The sequence below is a fragment of the Hemicordylus capensis genome, chromosome 3 (assembly GCF_027244095.1).
Source record: "Hemicordylus capensis ecotype Gifberg chromosome 3, rHemCap1.1.pri, whole genome shotgun sequence".
Lineage (NCBI taxonomy): Eukaryota > Metazoa > Chordata > Lepidosauria > Squamata > Cordylidae > Hemicordylus > Hemicordylus capensis.
The window spans coordinates 351,483,161-351,499,879 of record NC_069659.1 but is presented as its reverse complement, the minus strand read 5'-3'; the positions used below and the strand labels follow the sequence as shown (position 1 = coordinate 351,499,879).

The 16,719-nt window shown below is 49.4% G+C and overlaps 1 protein-coding gene across 7 annotated transcripts in view; it reads right to left on the bottom strand.

Annotated features, from left to right (window-relative positions):
- The window catches only part of CAPN10 (calpain 10), a 36,721-nt gene extending 23,344 nt beyond the window's left edge, over positions 1-13,377 (bottom strand). The window contains exons 1-3 of one of the 7 annotated variants that reach the window (XM_053309454.1): positions 13,106-13,377; positions 2,346-2,413; positions 1,489-1,692 (exon numbers count right to left, since the gene is read on the bottom strand). In XM_053309454.1, coding sequence (XP_053165429.1) covers positions 1,489-1,632 — 144 coding nt within the window. In that variant the 5' untranslated portion in view covers positions 1,633-1,692; positions 2,346-2,413; positions 13,106-13,377. Of the gene's footprint in view, positions 1-1,488; positions 1,693-2,345; positions 2,414-4,350; positions 4,455-5,655; positions 5,676-5,755; positions 5,938-8,273; positions 8,707-9,269; positions 9,384-13,105 lie in introns of those variants that run through there. The other 6 variants (XM_053309456.1, XM_053309458.1, XM_053309457.1 and 3 more) reach the window with 6 other exon arrangements.
- Positions 13,378-16,719: the final 3,342 nt, after the last annotated feature.

Sequence of the window (16,719 nt, the reverse complement as noted above, 5' to 3'; positions counted from 1 at the left end):
GAATGGTTGCACAGAACAGGCTGATTCTACTGCATTGAGTCACCAGTTCATGCAGCAGTGTAGACAGGGATATCTGATGCCAAACTAACATGGCACCAAGTTGCCCCCAAAATTAACCACTAGCAGTGTTTACAATTTATGGATGTCTGTTAAAACATGAGAATATTTTGGGCTGTTTCTGTGGTTAAGGAACACACTTCCTCTGAACACACACAACACAACTGCCATGTTAAGGCATAACTAGTTATTGGGTGGCGGGGCAGAAATGGAAGTGCTTTCATCATGCAGACAGAAGTCCAATGTCTAGAACGGGGTATGAGGCAGGGATACCGTGGATCGCAGGCCTGCTCAACTTTGGCCCCCCAGCTATTTTTGGACTACAACTCCCATAATCCCCAGCCACAGTGGCCAATAGCCAGGGATTATGGGAATTGTAGGCTAACATCTGCAGGAGGGCCGAAGTTGAGCAGTCCTGAAAGTCAACCTCCACAAAGGTGAAGGGAGGGTGAAAACAAGCATAATATATCATCTGCAATAGAGCAAGCTCCAAAGTGTGTGTGTGTAGTGACTTTTGAAGCATGGGAAAGTTTCCAGCATGCTGAAGAGCAGCTGGTTGTTGCGGGTGTTTTTCGACCTGTAGCATCAACACCCTCCTTTCCTGCCCTCATTTCCTGGAACAGTTTTGTAATTGTTTTCAAAATGTTAATCAACTGTTCTGGCAGAGCGAGAGATGGGATTGTAGCTCAGTGGTAGAGCACCTGCTTTGCATGCAGAAGGTCTCAGGTTCAATCCCTGGCAGCATCTCCAGGTAGGGCTGGGAGAGACTCCTGTCTGAACCCTTGGGGAAGCTGCTGCCAGTCAGTGCAGACAATACTGAGCGAGATAGACCAAGGGTATAAGGCAGCATCCTATGTTCCTATGAATGTAATTGTGTATAAAGACAAACCAACTGCTAACCCCTACTAACTGAGCAAAGAGACATCTTTTTAAAGTGGTGATTATCTTTATTTAGCAGGGGGAGAGCAACGGACCCTATCCAACCCCAGCACAGCATCCCTCCAGTGGCTGTTGCTGGTATCAACCTTATGTTTCTTTTTAGATTGTGAGCCCTTTGGGGACAGGGGACAATCTTATTTATGTATCTATCTATGTAAACTGCTTTGAGAACTTTGGTTGAAGGGCGGTATATCAATATCAGTAGTAGTAGTAGTAGTTAATATTGATCTAAACAGAAAGGTGGAGGGGGGACAGACTGCTTGAAGGGGAAGACAGAGCTATAATCTCTAATCTACAGATTATAAGTATGTAGAAAGGAATCGAGAAGTCAAATTCATATTGCTGATGAAACCCCACTGTGACCTTGGGGTTGGTTTTTTGTTTTTGTTTTTTTAATTTAGATTTGTGACATGTGAAAAGTTATTCTGGCTATTCACTGGTTAATGATGTGCTAAAGTTTTGCCAAGCCATCACAAATGCCAAAATACAAACCTGAGGTCTCAGCCAACAGATCTCCTCCCTGAAATGAGCCAACGGAGTAGAGTAGTTAAAGAAGAGAGAATCGTCATTAGCTGGAAACGTCAGGTCCTTGTAAAGATCCCCCTTGAGATCCGACAGTACTCTGTCAGCCAGCATCTTCTACAAAAATGGAAGCACTTGTAGCTGCTTCAAGGAGTGCATCACTCTGATTTAAACCTGTGAAATATATTAAATTTGTCATATATTAGGAAAAAGTAAAATATTACCTTCCTTATAAGATATGCTCAATTGCTTTAGGTAATGCAAGAAAAGAAAAGCTGGTTGTGTCTGAATGGTAAGGAAGGGCTTCAACAATAGAACAGGACCTTAAAACTCTCAGGGTCACCCAGGAAAATTGATTGGCAGGAGGTAAGATAGCAATTTAAAAGACAAATTAGACAAATTTATGGAGAATGGGTCTATTCATGGAGATTAGCCATGAAAGCAAAACGGAGCCTCCATATTCAAGGGCAGTGTACCTCTCCATCAGAGACTGAGGACAGACAATAGGAGAGAGTACTGCCTTTATGCTCTGCTTGTGGACATCCAAGAGGAAACAGGACCAGAACGACCTTGGTCTGATTCAGCAGGTCTCCCATGTGCTTAAGAAGGAAGGCAGAGCAAAGTCCCTTCAAGAAGAAGGATGAAACTTAAAATTGCAAGGGCGTTAGGGAAGGGATGGCTTGCACTTCCTATGGCCTTTTGTCCAGAGACGCCCAATCACTGCAGCTCCAGCTTCTAAGATCAAGATAATTTCTCGATTCTGAGAAGTTCTTTTGCATATGTTGCTCCTCCTTCCCATGGTGCATATCAAAGAGCATGTTGCTTACCATGTCTGCTGTCTTGGTCACTCTTAGTAAGAAGCTTCTTCAGGCACCACACCTACCCCCTGGAGAATCTAAGTACAGAGTATAGATCAGGAAAAGGACACAGAAAAATCAATGAGTAAAAAGAAAACCAGAGTCTACCTAATCAATAGTGAGGAATAGTTGTATCTTATCCTGGTTTTGGTTTTACATGGAGTCCACACATTCTGTACCAGCAGCTAACCTTAATTCTATCACAAGAAAAGCTGAGTTCTGAAACCAACATAAATGATGCAAATTATGCACTATTTCCTCTTATGCTGTGGAATGTTTCTCGCTTCTGCTAGTCACGGTAAAGGGCAGCAAGATTAAAGTTTGTCCTCTGACCACTGGAAATCAACTTAAGTGCAATCTTATGTAGGTGCTCAAATTAGAAACATGAAGTAGGCTTGAGCTAAAAAATAATTATTATTAAGTAAAAGAAAACTGAGGCCCAAAGTAGGTATGATATGTAGTTCTGTGACTGTTTTATCACCAATGATTGTATGTATGTAGGTATGTATTTATTTAAATAAATGCTTTTATTAGTATTATAGGTAGAAACAGAAAGGTTACATCTCTGAAAGTCTAACAAAACCATACAAGTTTACATACAAAATCTTATCCATCAAAACCAAAATATAAGAAAAATACAATAGAATTAATTGTGTCTAAAAGATCCAAAACTAGGCATCAAAAGCTATCAATAAAGAATCTTGAACCGCTCAAGGAGAAAAAAAAATCTCCCCCAACCTGACTGGTCATCATACTGTCAGGCAGCACCAATGATTTTATTGTGTCAGGGGTATTTTAAAAATTGTTTTAATGAAAAGCAACCTTGAAAGACTAAGGTCCCTTGGGGATGGGGCTATAACCTAGTCATAAGAGCATCTGCTTTGCATGCAGAAGGTCCCAGGTTCAATCCCTGGCACAAGATGTGGTGACAGCCAACAAGCTGGATGGTTTTAAGAGGGGTTTGGATCACTTCATGGAAGAGAGGTCTATCAATGGCTACTAGTCGGAGGGCTACAGGCCACCTCCAGCCTCAAAGGCAGGATGCCTCTGAGTACCAGTTGTAGGGGAGTAACAGTAGGAGAGAGGGCATGCCCTCAAATCATGCCTGTGACTTCCAGTGGCATCTGGTGGGCCACTGTGAGAAACAGGATGCTGGACTAGATGGGCTTCCTTGGGCCTGATCCAGCAAGGCTGTTCTTATGATCACTGTCATGTTCTCCACAGAACTGTGCAATAAGCAGTACTTATGAGTTCCTGTGGCAACACTGAGGCCTCTGCACTGTAAAGGCTACTTGTGGAGTGCTGCTTCCAGGAAAGATTTTTCTGTAAAAGCAGAAAAGGAAAGTAAAGATGTCTGGTGGGGAAGATGAGGGGAAGTGCGTCCTTCCCATGGAAGTCTACTAAGTGTGGACAGCTGGGGAGTATATTTATTATTATTGTTATTTTACAGCAAAATTTAAAAACAAGATTGTTAAAAAGACACAATTAAAATATTAAGCTAAAAATACAAAACAAATCTGATTAAAAAATTTAAAACACAAGCATAAAAGTAATACAAAGTACAAAGAGCAGCAGCAGAGACAATCATATAAAAGCCCTGGTAAAAAGCCACGATTTGACATGCTTTCTAAAAACTGTGATGGAGACCGAGGAGCAAATGGCCACCGAGAGAGCATTCCAGAGTCTGGGAGCAGCAACAGAGAAGGCCCTGTCCCGTGTGCACAACAACCTATCCTCTCTCATGGTCGGCATCCGGAGCAGAGCCCCCTTAGATGACCTAGTCAAGCAGGCAACAACCCTTGGGAGCAGGGGGTCCCTCAGGTATCCCGGGCCCAAACCGTTATGTCTCCCTCCCTGCCCCAAAGTCAGGGGAGACAGTGGGGTCAGGGAAGGCAGCCCTGAGGAACCTTCTCCTTCACACTAACTCCCCGCCCGTCAGAAATGAGTAAATATCTCCTGCCCCCAAACAAACCACCTTGTGTCCACAGGCCTCTCCCTTCACTGCCCTCCTCAAAGATATATTCCCACCCCTCACAATTTCCTGACAGGCACGGAAGAACATCCTCCCCCACAATGTCGCTCCCCCCGCCACTCCCGCTGATCCCAAGACCAGTGAGGTGGTAGTAGAGCCACTCATTTAACTGGTCTACCACTTTTTAACTGAGCAAAGCGGAACATTTTTTAAAATGGCGATTTTCTTTATTTAGCAGGGGGAGAGCAACGGGCCTTCTCCATCCCCAGCACAGCATCCCTGCAGTGGCTGTTGCTGGTGTCTATCTGGTGTTTCTTTTTTGTGAGCACTTTGAGGGGACAGGGAGCCATCTTATTTATTGACTTACTTACTCTACGTAAACCGCTTTGGGAACTTTTGTGTACATAAATATTCATAGTAGTAAACAGTTACTGTACTCAAAATGGTTTACAGTTCATACAAGCGACGAAAAACAACAATCATCCACAACAAAACACACATCCGATAACAATTCAATCCATCCAACGAATTAAATAACCAAAACAACTCGAACCAATTAGTGTAATTATAGTAATATGACATGGTCATATCAACAAAATATCAGAAGATATTAAGCAAATCCAGATGTTCAAATTAGCAGCTGTAGTAAGTTAAGTTTTTAAAAGAGCACACCTAGAAGGGAAGCAGTCCGCGGGGGGGGGGGGGGGGCTGAAACCTGGATGGGGCCCAGTCCTGCCCCGCCCCCATTCCCCATCCCTCACACAAGACTAACACCTCTGGACCGTTCCCTCTCTACCAACAGACATCCTCATGGGCCGCAAGGCAAAAAGGGGCACATTTGAGAAAAACAAAATACCCGTCCAAATCTCCCACCACCCCAGCCAAGTCAAACTAACATTTCTCCCCAAAACACAAGGCACCACACTGGTCGACTCAGTGAACTAGCCCCCTCTTTTTTTTTTGTCCCGGGTCCACAACAACCCACCCCTTTCTCCCCAAGCCTTCACAATCCAGTTCACAGCAGATGTGTGGCAGGCAGAAACTCTGCGGGCACTCCCACCCCCCACCACAGTATGGAGGAAGATGAACCTGTGGAATGTGTGGCTGTCAAAACCGCCGTTCAAGGCACAGAAGCATGCCGCTCCCGCAGAAAGAGACAACCGACCCCTGCCTTCTTTAGGGGATGTCAAGTTGCACCCCCCTCCCCCCATTTCTGGTCTGACTTCTTTGCTTACAGCCTGATACATAAATTTAGAAGGTGACATTTCCCCCCCCCCCCGTTTATCTCCATGCCAAAGAAAGCAACACCTGTAAATTCATTTCAGACAGTTGTTAAAGGCAGAGCAGCTCAACCAGAAGACATGTGGCAATCCTACCAGGCAACCCTTCCTTCCCGGTCTCATCTTACTTCCTATAAGCTGCTCTCTCATAGAAAGGCCAAGAGACCTTCCTCCTTCCATTCAAGCCAGGTCTCTGCCTTTCCCCTCCTCCTCCTCAGACTGATCTCACTGCAGTCACCTGTTTGCCCCTTGGCAAACTAGGGATGTCAGAACTGAGTTGGGGGCAAGGTGTCAGACTTTAAAGGCAGGGGAGGGTGCACTTACCCCCCCCCCACCGCTTTCCCCCTGCCTGCACCCTGTTATCAAACGCTCCTTCAGGGCAGCGGCATACCTCCCTGCTGCCCCGTCCCCTCCTTGCCCGGAAGTAACAGGAAATACCTGGCACACATGCGCATGTTGGGTACGTGCACACACATGTGCGCCAGGTACTTCCTGGTACTTCCAGGCAAAGAGGGGATGGGGTGGGAGAGATGTATGCTGCCGCCCCGAAAGGAGCCTTTGATAAAGGAGCACCAACCCAGGTGGGACGGAGGGAGGGGTAAGTGCACCCTCCCCCACCCTTAAAGTCCAACACCCCCCGCCTTCGAACTGGCCGAACAGCCGGTTGTTCGAACCGGTTTGGAGGCCCTTAAAAGGGCCTCCAAACCAGTTCGTGCACATCCCTACCTTCAACCCTCAGTGCCAGATTTAGGCAGGTTGGGGCCTCACATGATGAGGGGCCTCTGAATACCAAATAGAAATAGAAAAAATAAATTTCAAAAATTAAATTTCAAATTTTAACTGGTATACAGTATTTTCATCTAAAGATACTTCTAATGCAAACAGGTTTATTGCAAGAGAACTGTTGTTACAAAAGATGGAGCTGCTCCAGTGCTGTGAATCGTGGCCCAAGAGGGAAACTATTGGCTGGTGCAACTTCTCTTACCACAGGACAACAGGCAACTAGGCCAGAATCTGACATGTCTGACTAGAATTTTATCTTAGCCAGCTGCTGGAATTTGAGGCTGCAAAGCTAGAGAATCAGGCCCTCTGAACCCACCTGGCTATTATTGCTTATGGATGCACTGGCAGAGTGCACACCTGATCACTGAGAGCTTCCCATCTGGGGCAAACAATAATTATAAGATGCCACAAGCCAGACTAGGACTGTGGCAGGGAGGGAGGGTTAAAGCCTCCTTCCACACAAGCTTATATCCGCTATTTAGCAAAAAAAAACAACCCAAAGTCTCAGGCAGGCAAGGGCCAAATATATGCTAAGGTAATTTGTAGTTTGACCCTAGGTAAAAGTAAAGCATGCCATCAAGTCAATTTTGACTCCTGGCACCCACAGAGCCCTGTGATTTTCTTTTGGTAGAATACAGGAGGGGTTTAGCATTGCCTCCTCCCGTGCAATATGAGATGATGCCTTTCAGCATCTTCCTATATCGCTGCTGACCGATATAGTACCAGCAGGGATTTGAAGCGGCAACCTTCTATGCTTGTTAGTCAAGCATTTCCCTGCTGCACCACTTAAGGTGACCCTAAGGTAGTCAATAATGGGGGCGGTGGCTACATTTGTAGTGTAGCACGTATACATGTGCCACGAAGGCTACGGGATAGGAATACAAATACAAGCATACTGGGTGGCCAATCTGAGGCTTTCCAGCCATTTGACTACAATTCCCATCATCCCCAATTGTGGCCGGGGACAACGGGAGCTGTAGTCCAACAACTGGAGAACTTCATGTTCGCCACCCATGACACAGAGCTTTTCCTCTTCGTAAAGGAATATTTGGTGGAGGTGGCCAGCTCTGTTTGGCAAGAGGCTTACATGAGCTGGTCCTTTGGCCTCTCAGCTACTGCACAAAGAAATCAGGTAGGCCTGAGACTGTTCCTGGCATCTTACTCCAGTCCATCTCTCAGGCAGCACCATCATAAGAAATGGTCACTTCCATCATAAGGTACTCATTGTGCGGGGTCGGAACTCGAAAGACGATTTTGCTTTGCCTATTTTGGATGGGGTCACACTTCCCCAGAAGGAACAGGTACGCAGTCTAGGGGTGCTTCTGGATCCAAGTCTCTCCTTGGTGTCCCAGGCTGAGACAGTGGCCAGAAGTGCCTTCTATCAGCTTCGGCTGATACGCCAGCTGCGTCCGTTTCTTGAGATGAACGACCTCAAAACAGTGATACATCTGCTGGTAACCTCCAGACTGGATTACTGCAATGCACTCTATGTGGGGCTGCCCTTGTACGTAGTCCAAAAACTACAGTTGGTCCAGAATGCAGCAGCCAGGCTGGTCTCTGGGTCATCTAGGGGAGACCATATTACTCCCGTATTGAAGGAGTTACACTGGTTGCCAATATGTTTCCGGGCAAAATACAAGGTGTTGGTCATCCTATATAATAAAATGCTTGGGTCCCTGCGTCCGTGTCTCGGGCAGGCGAATTGCGCAGGCGCGGCGGCGACCAAAATGGCCACCGCGCCGAAGTTTGAAAGCCCGAACGGGCCACTAGCACTGAAAATGAAGGCCGCCGGGGGGAGGGGGAACCTCCGCGCACACACACCCCCGCCGCCCCAAGGAACACCCCCTGTAGGGGAGAAGGTACCTGCGTCTGTGTCTGACACGCCCCTGAGCGCTGCCTCAACCCGCCTCCCAAGAAGAAGGGAGAGAGAAGGCGGCGGGCCCGGGAGGCGGTGGGCCCGGCCGGAGCCGCGGGCTCAGCCAGAAGAGGCGGTGGGCCCGGCCGGGAGGAGGCGGAGGGAGAGACCGGAGAAGGCTGCCCAGCCCAGGGGAAGCGGGCCCGGGGGAAGGCGGAGGAGGCCAGAGCCGCGGGCTCGGCCGGAAGAGGCGGTGGACCCGGCCGGGAGGAGTCGGGGGGAGAGGCCAGGGAAGGCGGCCCGGCCCGGGAGGAAGCCGGAGGAGGCGGCGGGCCCAGCTGAAGGAGGCGGTGGGGGAAGCCGGGCAGCGGGCCCGGCTGGAGCCGCGGGCGGCGGTGCAGAGCACAGCCCAACTAGAGCACCCGTTATTGTAACGGGCCTAATGTGACTAGTCCTCTCTAATAAAACGCTTGGTGTACGTCCGTGGACGGACACCAAGCGTGTGTCCGTGCCTCCCTGCCCTGTTCTGCGCCTGCGCGAAGCGCAGGCGCAGAACAGGGCAAGGGAGACACGCTCGCCGGTACCCGGCGGACATCTTGGGTGGCCAGAAGCGGCCGCCCCGAAGAAACCGGAGAAGCGCTGGCGGGGGAAACTGGCCGAGGCGGCGGCAGAGCCGCCGCCTCGCCCAGAAGAGACAGCAACCAAGCTGGGGAGACGGGGGACGGAATGGAGGCCAACGGAGGCCGGCAGGACAGAGCCGACCGTGAAGGGCCCGGGCCGGCCGCGGAGGATGGCAGCGGTGCCTCCAGAGACCGCCCGGCCGGTGATTGAGGGGGGAAGAGGCGGCAGGGGAAGCCTGTCCTCCTGCCGCCCGCTCACCCGCCCTCCCAGCTTTCCAAAATCCCCTTCCCCGCTCCTCCCCCCAATTGATTACGGGCCAAAAGGGCCCATGAGAATGCCGTCGCCCCGCCTATCGCCCACCCAGCTGCCTGAGCCCACCTTACCCGCTCCAGCCCGCGATAGTCGGGCGAAGGAAAAAAAAATTATTTGCACAGTGGAAGTGAGGAGCTCAGGAACAGAGCTCCTCTCTGTGCTATGCTGCTGCCCAAACTGCCGCTATGGACGCAAAGGACGTTGCATCCTTTCGTCCATAGCGTCAGCTTGGGCAGCAGCATAGCACAGAGAGGAGCTCTGTTCCTGAGCTCCTCACTTCTACTGTGCAAATAATTTTTTTTTTCTTCGCCCGACTATCGTGGGCTGGAGCGGGTAAGGTGGGCTCGGGCAGCTGGGTGCGCGGGTGGGCGATAGGCGGGGGCGACGGCATTCTCATGGGCCCTTTTGGCCCGTAATCAATTGGAGGGAGGAGCGGGGAAGGGGATTTTGGAAAGCTGGGAGGGCGGGTGAGCGGGCGGCAGGAGGACAGAGGGAGGAGGGGATAATGAAAAAAAAAAAAACACCAGAGAGAGAGACAAAGGGAAAAAAACCACTTTAAAAAAACCATTTAAAGGCGGGAGAGAAAGCTAGCGCCCGTTATCATAACGGGCTTAAAAATACTAGTAACCTATAAAGCCCTAAACAGCTTGGGCCCTGGATTTTTAAGATAACGTCTTCTTCGTTGTGAACCCCACCGCCCATTGAGATCATCAGGAGAGGTCCGTCTGCATTTGCCACCAGCTCGTCTGGTAGCTACTCAGGGACGGGCCTTCTCCGTTGCTGCCCCGAGGCTTTGGAATGCGCTCCCTAGTGAAATAAGAGCCTCCCCATCTCTGATATCCTTTTAAAAGTCCTTAAAGATGCATTTCTTCCCCCAGGCTTTTAACTGATATTGTTTTGACTGATTTAAATGTTGTTTTTAGAATATTGTTTTAAAATTTTAAATTGTGTTTTAAATTTCTTGTTTTTTAAAATTTTTTGTTTTGTTTTTGATTAATGTTTTGCTTTTTAATCTTGTTGTAAACCGCCCAGAGAGGTAAGTTTTGGGCGGTGTAAAAATATGATAAATAAATAAATAAATAAGAAAGCACAGGTTAAGGAGCCAGGTACCATATTCCACAGCACCCAGTCACCAGACAGATGAGGAAGTATTATTTTCACAAGGGAAAGATACTCTGCACATGCTCTTAAATGTTTTTGCAAAGAAAAAGCTCTCAACCCTTTCAGGGCAAGTTCCACCTGCCAAAATACCCCTTTCTCCACGACGACTAAAAGCATGGGAGCTTTGTTCCCTATTACATCTTACCAACCCAATGCAGAGATTCTCAAATTTGAGTCCCCAGATGCTACTGGGCTACACCTCCCATCATCCCATCATGGATGAGCCCTGGTGGCGCAGTGGTAAAACTGCCGCCCTGTAACCAGAAGGTTACAAGTTCGATCCTGACCAGGGGCTCAAGGTTGACTCAGCCTTCCATCCTTCCGAGGTCGGTAAAATGAGTACCCAGAATGTTGGGGGCAATATGCCAAATCATTGTAAACCGCTTAGAGTGCCGGCTATAGAGCGGTATATAAATGTAAGTGCTATTAAGTGCTATCTCCAGCCACAATGGCTTTGGCCACTGTAGCCAGCTGGGAGTGACGGGAGTTGTAGTTCATCAACATCTGAGGACAAACTGATGGCAAACTTTCCCAGTCTAAAGCTTTATGTTTCAAATACAGGTCCATCTAGTCAGCTCCCTGCCTTGAACCAGCTACCTCAGGCAAGTCAGAGCACACAAAGGAAACAGCCTTCCTCTGCTGTCTGTCCCCAGGATCTGGTATTCTAAAGGTATAGCGCCCTGAAACTGGAAGTTCCATTTAACAATAAGAGCTATTAATAGGCCAATCCTGCTTCATGACTGCAACTAATTCCTTTTAATGCTACCTACACCAAGAGTCCCACCACCTGTTAAAATAATCTGGAGAGGTTCGTCTCTGGTTGCCGCCAACTCGTCTGGCAGCTATTCAGGAGCGAGCCTTCTCCGTTGCTGCCCCTGGACTTTTGCACTCCCTGTTGAAATAAAAGCCTCCCCATCTCTGGCAACTTTTCAAAAGGCACTGAAGACATATTTGTTCACCTAGGCTTTTAATTAGATTTATAGTTTTAATATTGGGGCTTTAAATTATTTTAATGTTAATGTGGTTGATTGATTTAATATTTAAATGTTTTTAACTGTAAAACTGCCCAGAGGTTGTGGGTGGTACAAAAATATGCTAAATAAATAAATACACACACCTGTGGCCATCACCACACCTTGTGGCAGTGAATTCTGTATAGTAACCGCAGGTCCAAGCTAAACCAAACCCAGCCCACCAGTTTGTGCCTAGAGACCCTCCCTTGCCCAGGAACCCAATTCCCGCCCTACCCCTTCCCATGCCAAACAACACTCGTCTTGCTATTTGTCCTGAGCCAGACCAGGTGAGGTCACCCCTTCACAGGGCTGTCCCTAAGGGGGTGTGGGGCAGGGGATGAAACAGCATGTGTGGGGCTTCATGGGGAGATGGTTGTGGGGGAGAGTGCACATGCTTCCTCCTGCGGCAGCCACTTAGGGGGCCAGGGAGAACAGGCCTGCAGCTGCACATGGTTGGAGGAGGCACCTGGTGGGCCACTGTGTGAAAATGAATGCGGGGTAGGTCGGCCTCTGGCCTGATCCAGCGGGGCTGTTTTCATGGGGAGTCTCCTCCCCCAGGGCTAGCCCAAGGGTGGGGGGCGGCATCCCGCTGCCCCTTCACCTGCCTGGACACCCTCTGGGCCACAGCGGGCAGGAGGATGGGTGCCAAGCAGGTGACAGGGAGCAGGCACCTCCCTCCCCTCTACCTGCCACTAGTTTGCAGCCCAGGTGGAGATGGCAGCGAGGAAGGCAGCACGCTGCCACCTCCATTGGCCGCAAGAGCGGCAGGTGGACACAGAGGTCGCGGCGAGGCGGGCGAGCACGTGGCTGCCCCCCCCACCCCCGCGCCTAGCCAGCCACTGCTGCCTGCCAAGTGGTGGGTAGAGGCGGCAAGGGCGAGGAGCGCGGCCGCAAGCTCGCCGGCACCCGCCCTCCGGGTCCACGGGATGCCGGCTGTCCTCCTCGCCCCTGCAAGCTTTGCGCTCCAAGCGGGCGCTGGGCTCACGCGAATGGGCGGGCCGGCCCTGAAAAGACTGGAGACCTCTTCAGAGTACAGCAGCCGGATACCACCATCGCAAGGCGGCCGTCCAAAGAGGCGGGGGCGGGTTGAATCATCATCATGTTCAAGGCCTGACCGGGGCGGGGAGTGTGCGCAGGCAGCGGGAGATGGTTGCAGGCAGCAGAAGCCACAGGGCCAGCCCAAGCCTTTGCGAAGCCAGCCCGCCCGCCCCTCTCTCAGGCGCCGACTCCCACACTAACATCCCGCCGCCACCGGGTCACCCTCCTGGCCACAGCACTGTGTGCATGCACTCTCCCGCCTGCCCCAACCAAGCGGCGTGCAGGCCGGGCTGGGACCCGGAGGAACTTTCCGCACCTCCGGGAGTCCTGGTGGGCCCAGCCCGCACACGCCTCCTTCCAGCGGCAGGCGCTCCGGGGAGGAAAGGCGTGCAGCAGCTGCAGGTGGGGAAAGGGTCAGAGGGTGCGCCCGGCCTGCAGCCTGCACGGGGGCTGGCGAGCGACGGGCCAAGCAGCAGGCACACTGCTACGGGGGGTACGGGCCGAGAGCGTGCATGCGGGGCCTGGGGAAGGGCAGGGCTGGGGGTGACCGTTGCCCCGCCCCAAGGACGGGCCTGCCCCTCCGCACCGGACATGCATGCATGCATGGAGGATGCAAAGCAATGCATGCATGCCAGCCAACAACCGCTGCTCCTCCACCTCACCCCTGGCATAACCATCCATCATGCCGGTCCCACCTTTCACCAGCATCCGAGCAAGGACCATCTCTCCAGCCAACCCAAAGAAAGGCCCCGAGCCGCGCACGATGCAGCCGCGGCCAATTGCAGCTCCGCTTTTTTGCCGACTACAAAACCTAAGGCGCCACCTTTGTCGCCAAGAAAGCTACCGTTCCAGGAGCTTCCAGCATGCATTGCAGGCCGAAAAGAACTACATGTCCCAGCATGCCCTTCCACGGAAGCGTCTGGAGGCTCCCTTTCCACTGCAATATTTTCTCACGATTGTTCGGGTGGAGAAGCTTTGGCTGTGGAAGGATAAACAGCTGCAGGAGCACTGACGCATGCGCTGAAACAAGCAATAGAATTGGAAGGGAACATAGAGTTCGCTAGAGTGCAAATTATGTGGTTCTCAAATTTGGGTCCCAATGATGATGGACTACAACTCCCATCATCCCCAGCCATAGTACACTGTAGCTGGGGCTGATGGGAGTTGCAGTTCAACAACTGCTTGACAGTGTAATTATCCTTCAGAAGTCCAACCTTAGGCACATAAGAAGCTGCGATAGACCGAGTCAGACCATTGGTCCATCTAGCTCAGTATTGTTTACATAGACTGGCAGTAGCTTCTCCAAGGTTGCAGGCAAGTGTCCTTCCCAGCCCTATTTTGGAGATGCCAGGGAGGGGAAGTGGGACCTTCTGCATGCAAGCAAGCAGGTGCTCTTCCCAGAGCAACCCCATCCCCTAAGGGGAATCTCTTACAGTGCTCACATAAGTAGTCTCTCATTCAAATGCAAACCAGGGCAGACCCTGCTTAGCAAAGGGGGCAGTTCCTGCTTGCTACAACACCAGCTCTCCTCCCTCAACAACCTTAATGTTGAGCAGCTGTTAAAAAACAACTAACTTGAGCTACATACTTTATTAGGTAGGTAACCATGCCAAATGCACTCTATTGGCAAGATTAGCTACCTCTTCCGTTAATCCCTACACTAGATTCCCGCTGGCTTCTACAGCAATGCTGCACAACTTCAACCCTCCAGTTGGTTCTGGACTACAAGTCCCATCATACCCAGCCACACTGTCCTACAAAAGCTCCTCTTCCTTACTCTTGAAGCCCTTTGTAGCCTTGCCCTGCTCCCTTTCAGTCCATCTGGTTCAGTCTTGGGCATACTGACTGGCACGGTCTGGCAGCAGCTCTTCAAGGGTTCAGGCAGGAGAACTCTTTCCCAGCCCTACCTGCAGATGCTGCCAGGGGCCGAGCCTGGGAACTTCTGCATGCAAGCAGATGCTCTACCACTGAGCTACAGCCCCATAAAGGTAAAGTGTGCCATCAAGTCAATTTTGACTCCTGGCATCCACAGAGCCCTGTGGCTTTCTTTTGGTAGAAAACAGGAGGGGTTGACCATTGCCTCATACCTCAAGGGAATATCTTACAGCAGACAGCGCTCACATGTGATCACCCATCCAAGTGCAAACCAAGGCAAACTCTGCTTAGCAAATGGTCACTGCCACAAGACCGGTTTAATTCATTCCACTCATGTCCAGTAATGTGACCCTTTCTTGTCCATTTCTGCCCTTAACCACCCAGCTCCCTCAACCACCCTTTCTCCCTTGCTGACTCTTATGCCTGGAACTGCCTTCCTGTGCGATACCTGAATGGCTTGGGCCCAGGGTATTCAAGAGAATGCCTTCTTCATTAACCCTGCTGCCTATTAAGACCATCAGGCCCAGTTGTGGTTGCCACTGGCTTGTTTGGTGGCAGTCCAAAACAGGGCCTTCTCTAGGGTTGCCCCAACACTTTAGAACACACTCCCAAATGAAATCAGAAGCTCCCCATTCTGGTAGGGGGAGGCTTTGGAAAACGCACCTGTTTTATCAGGTTTTCAGTTGATGAAGTTTTAGATTTTTATTTATGGAATTTTTAATGTGTTTATATGAATTGTAGGTTTTAGTTTGATTAGACTGTAAGCCGCCCTGAGATTTTACATAGGGTGGTATATAAATGCAGCAAATAAATAAATATCTCCTTTCTTACATCCCTCCTCAAAATCCACCTTTCCCATTTATTTATTTATTTATTTATTTACTTACTGCCCCATACAAAAAAAGTCCTGGGCGGTTCACAATATAAAACCAATTAAAACATTAACATAATTAAAACAATTTAAAATACAATAAAAACTCTAAAACCAAAGCCTTAAAACTATAAACTAAAAGCCTGACTGAACACGGATGTTTTTAGGTCCTCCTTAAAAACATTCAGAGAAAGGGAAACTAATTTCATTAGAAAGTGCATTCCAGAGTCCCGGGGCAACTCTAGAAAAGGCCCAGTTTCGAGTCACAACCATCTGAGCTGGTGGCAACTGCAATCAGACCTCCCCAGAAGATCTTAACAGGTGGTGGAGTTGATGAAGAAGGTGGCGCTCTCTTAAATACCTCGGACCCAAGCCATTTAGGGCTTTGTAGGTAATAACCAGCTCTTTGAATTTCACCCAGAAACTTATTGGCAACCAGTGTAATTCTTTTTAAAAGGGTGTAATATGATCTCTTTGGGCAACCCCGGAGACCAACCTGGCTGCTGCATTTAATACTAACTGCAGTTTCTGAACTACATACAAAGGCAGCCCAATGTAGAGCACATTGCATCAGTAAAGTCGGGTTGTCACCAGCATATGCACCAGTTTTAAGGTCATTTATCTCCAGAAATGGACGTAGCTGACAAATCAACTGAAGCTGAAAAGAGCACTCCTGGCCTTGCCTCAACCTGAGAAATCAGGGAAGAGATTTGGGTCCAGAAGTACTCCCAGACTATGTACCTGCTCTTTCTGGGGGAGTGCAACCCCATCCAGAACTGGCAGATCTAAACCACTTCCTAAGTCTTAACCTCCCATAGTGAGTACCTCCACCTTGCTTGGATTCAGCCTCAGTTTGTTCTCCCTCATCCAACCCATTACCACCTCCAAATAGGCATTTAGGGAAGTTAGGCTGTTTCCTGATGAAGTTTGACATGATGTTTTTGGCCCAACTTCCTAGCAGTATTCCCTATAACAGGGATTCCCAGATGCTGACTGCAGTTCCCACAATCTCCCAATTGCAATGGCTTTTTGCTGGGGATGCTGGGAGTTGCAGTCAACATCTAAAAATCCGTTAGAGGGAACCCTAGTCCCCACATCCCACTGTAACAAGACCTAAGCACATCTACGTAAAGCATATGCATATTCTTGTTTACCTCACCTTCATTTCCCTTCCCATTCTCCTCTGGATCAGATTTTAGATTGTAAGCTTCTTGGGGCAATGTTCTCTCATTCCCCAGAAAGCACTATGTACAAAGGTGGTGTTATAGAAATACATAACTTTAGGTTATATAGGTAACCCATGTTAATGGTAACATTATTAGAGTTCCCAAAACAAATACTCTTCAAATGCACAGGGTTTTAATTTTATTTTTCAGCTATGGTCTTGAGCATATCCAATAAAACCTTTTAGTTTTGCTGAGAATCTTTATCACCACCCTGACTGCTCCCACTGCTCTACAATATCAGAAGTTGGAATCAATTTCCCAAAAGCAACTGAAGAACTGTATGTTTCAAGCATCATCCACAAATTTGTTCTGGCCAGGCATGCACAATTCTGACCAA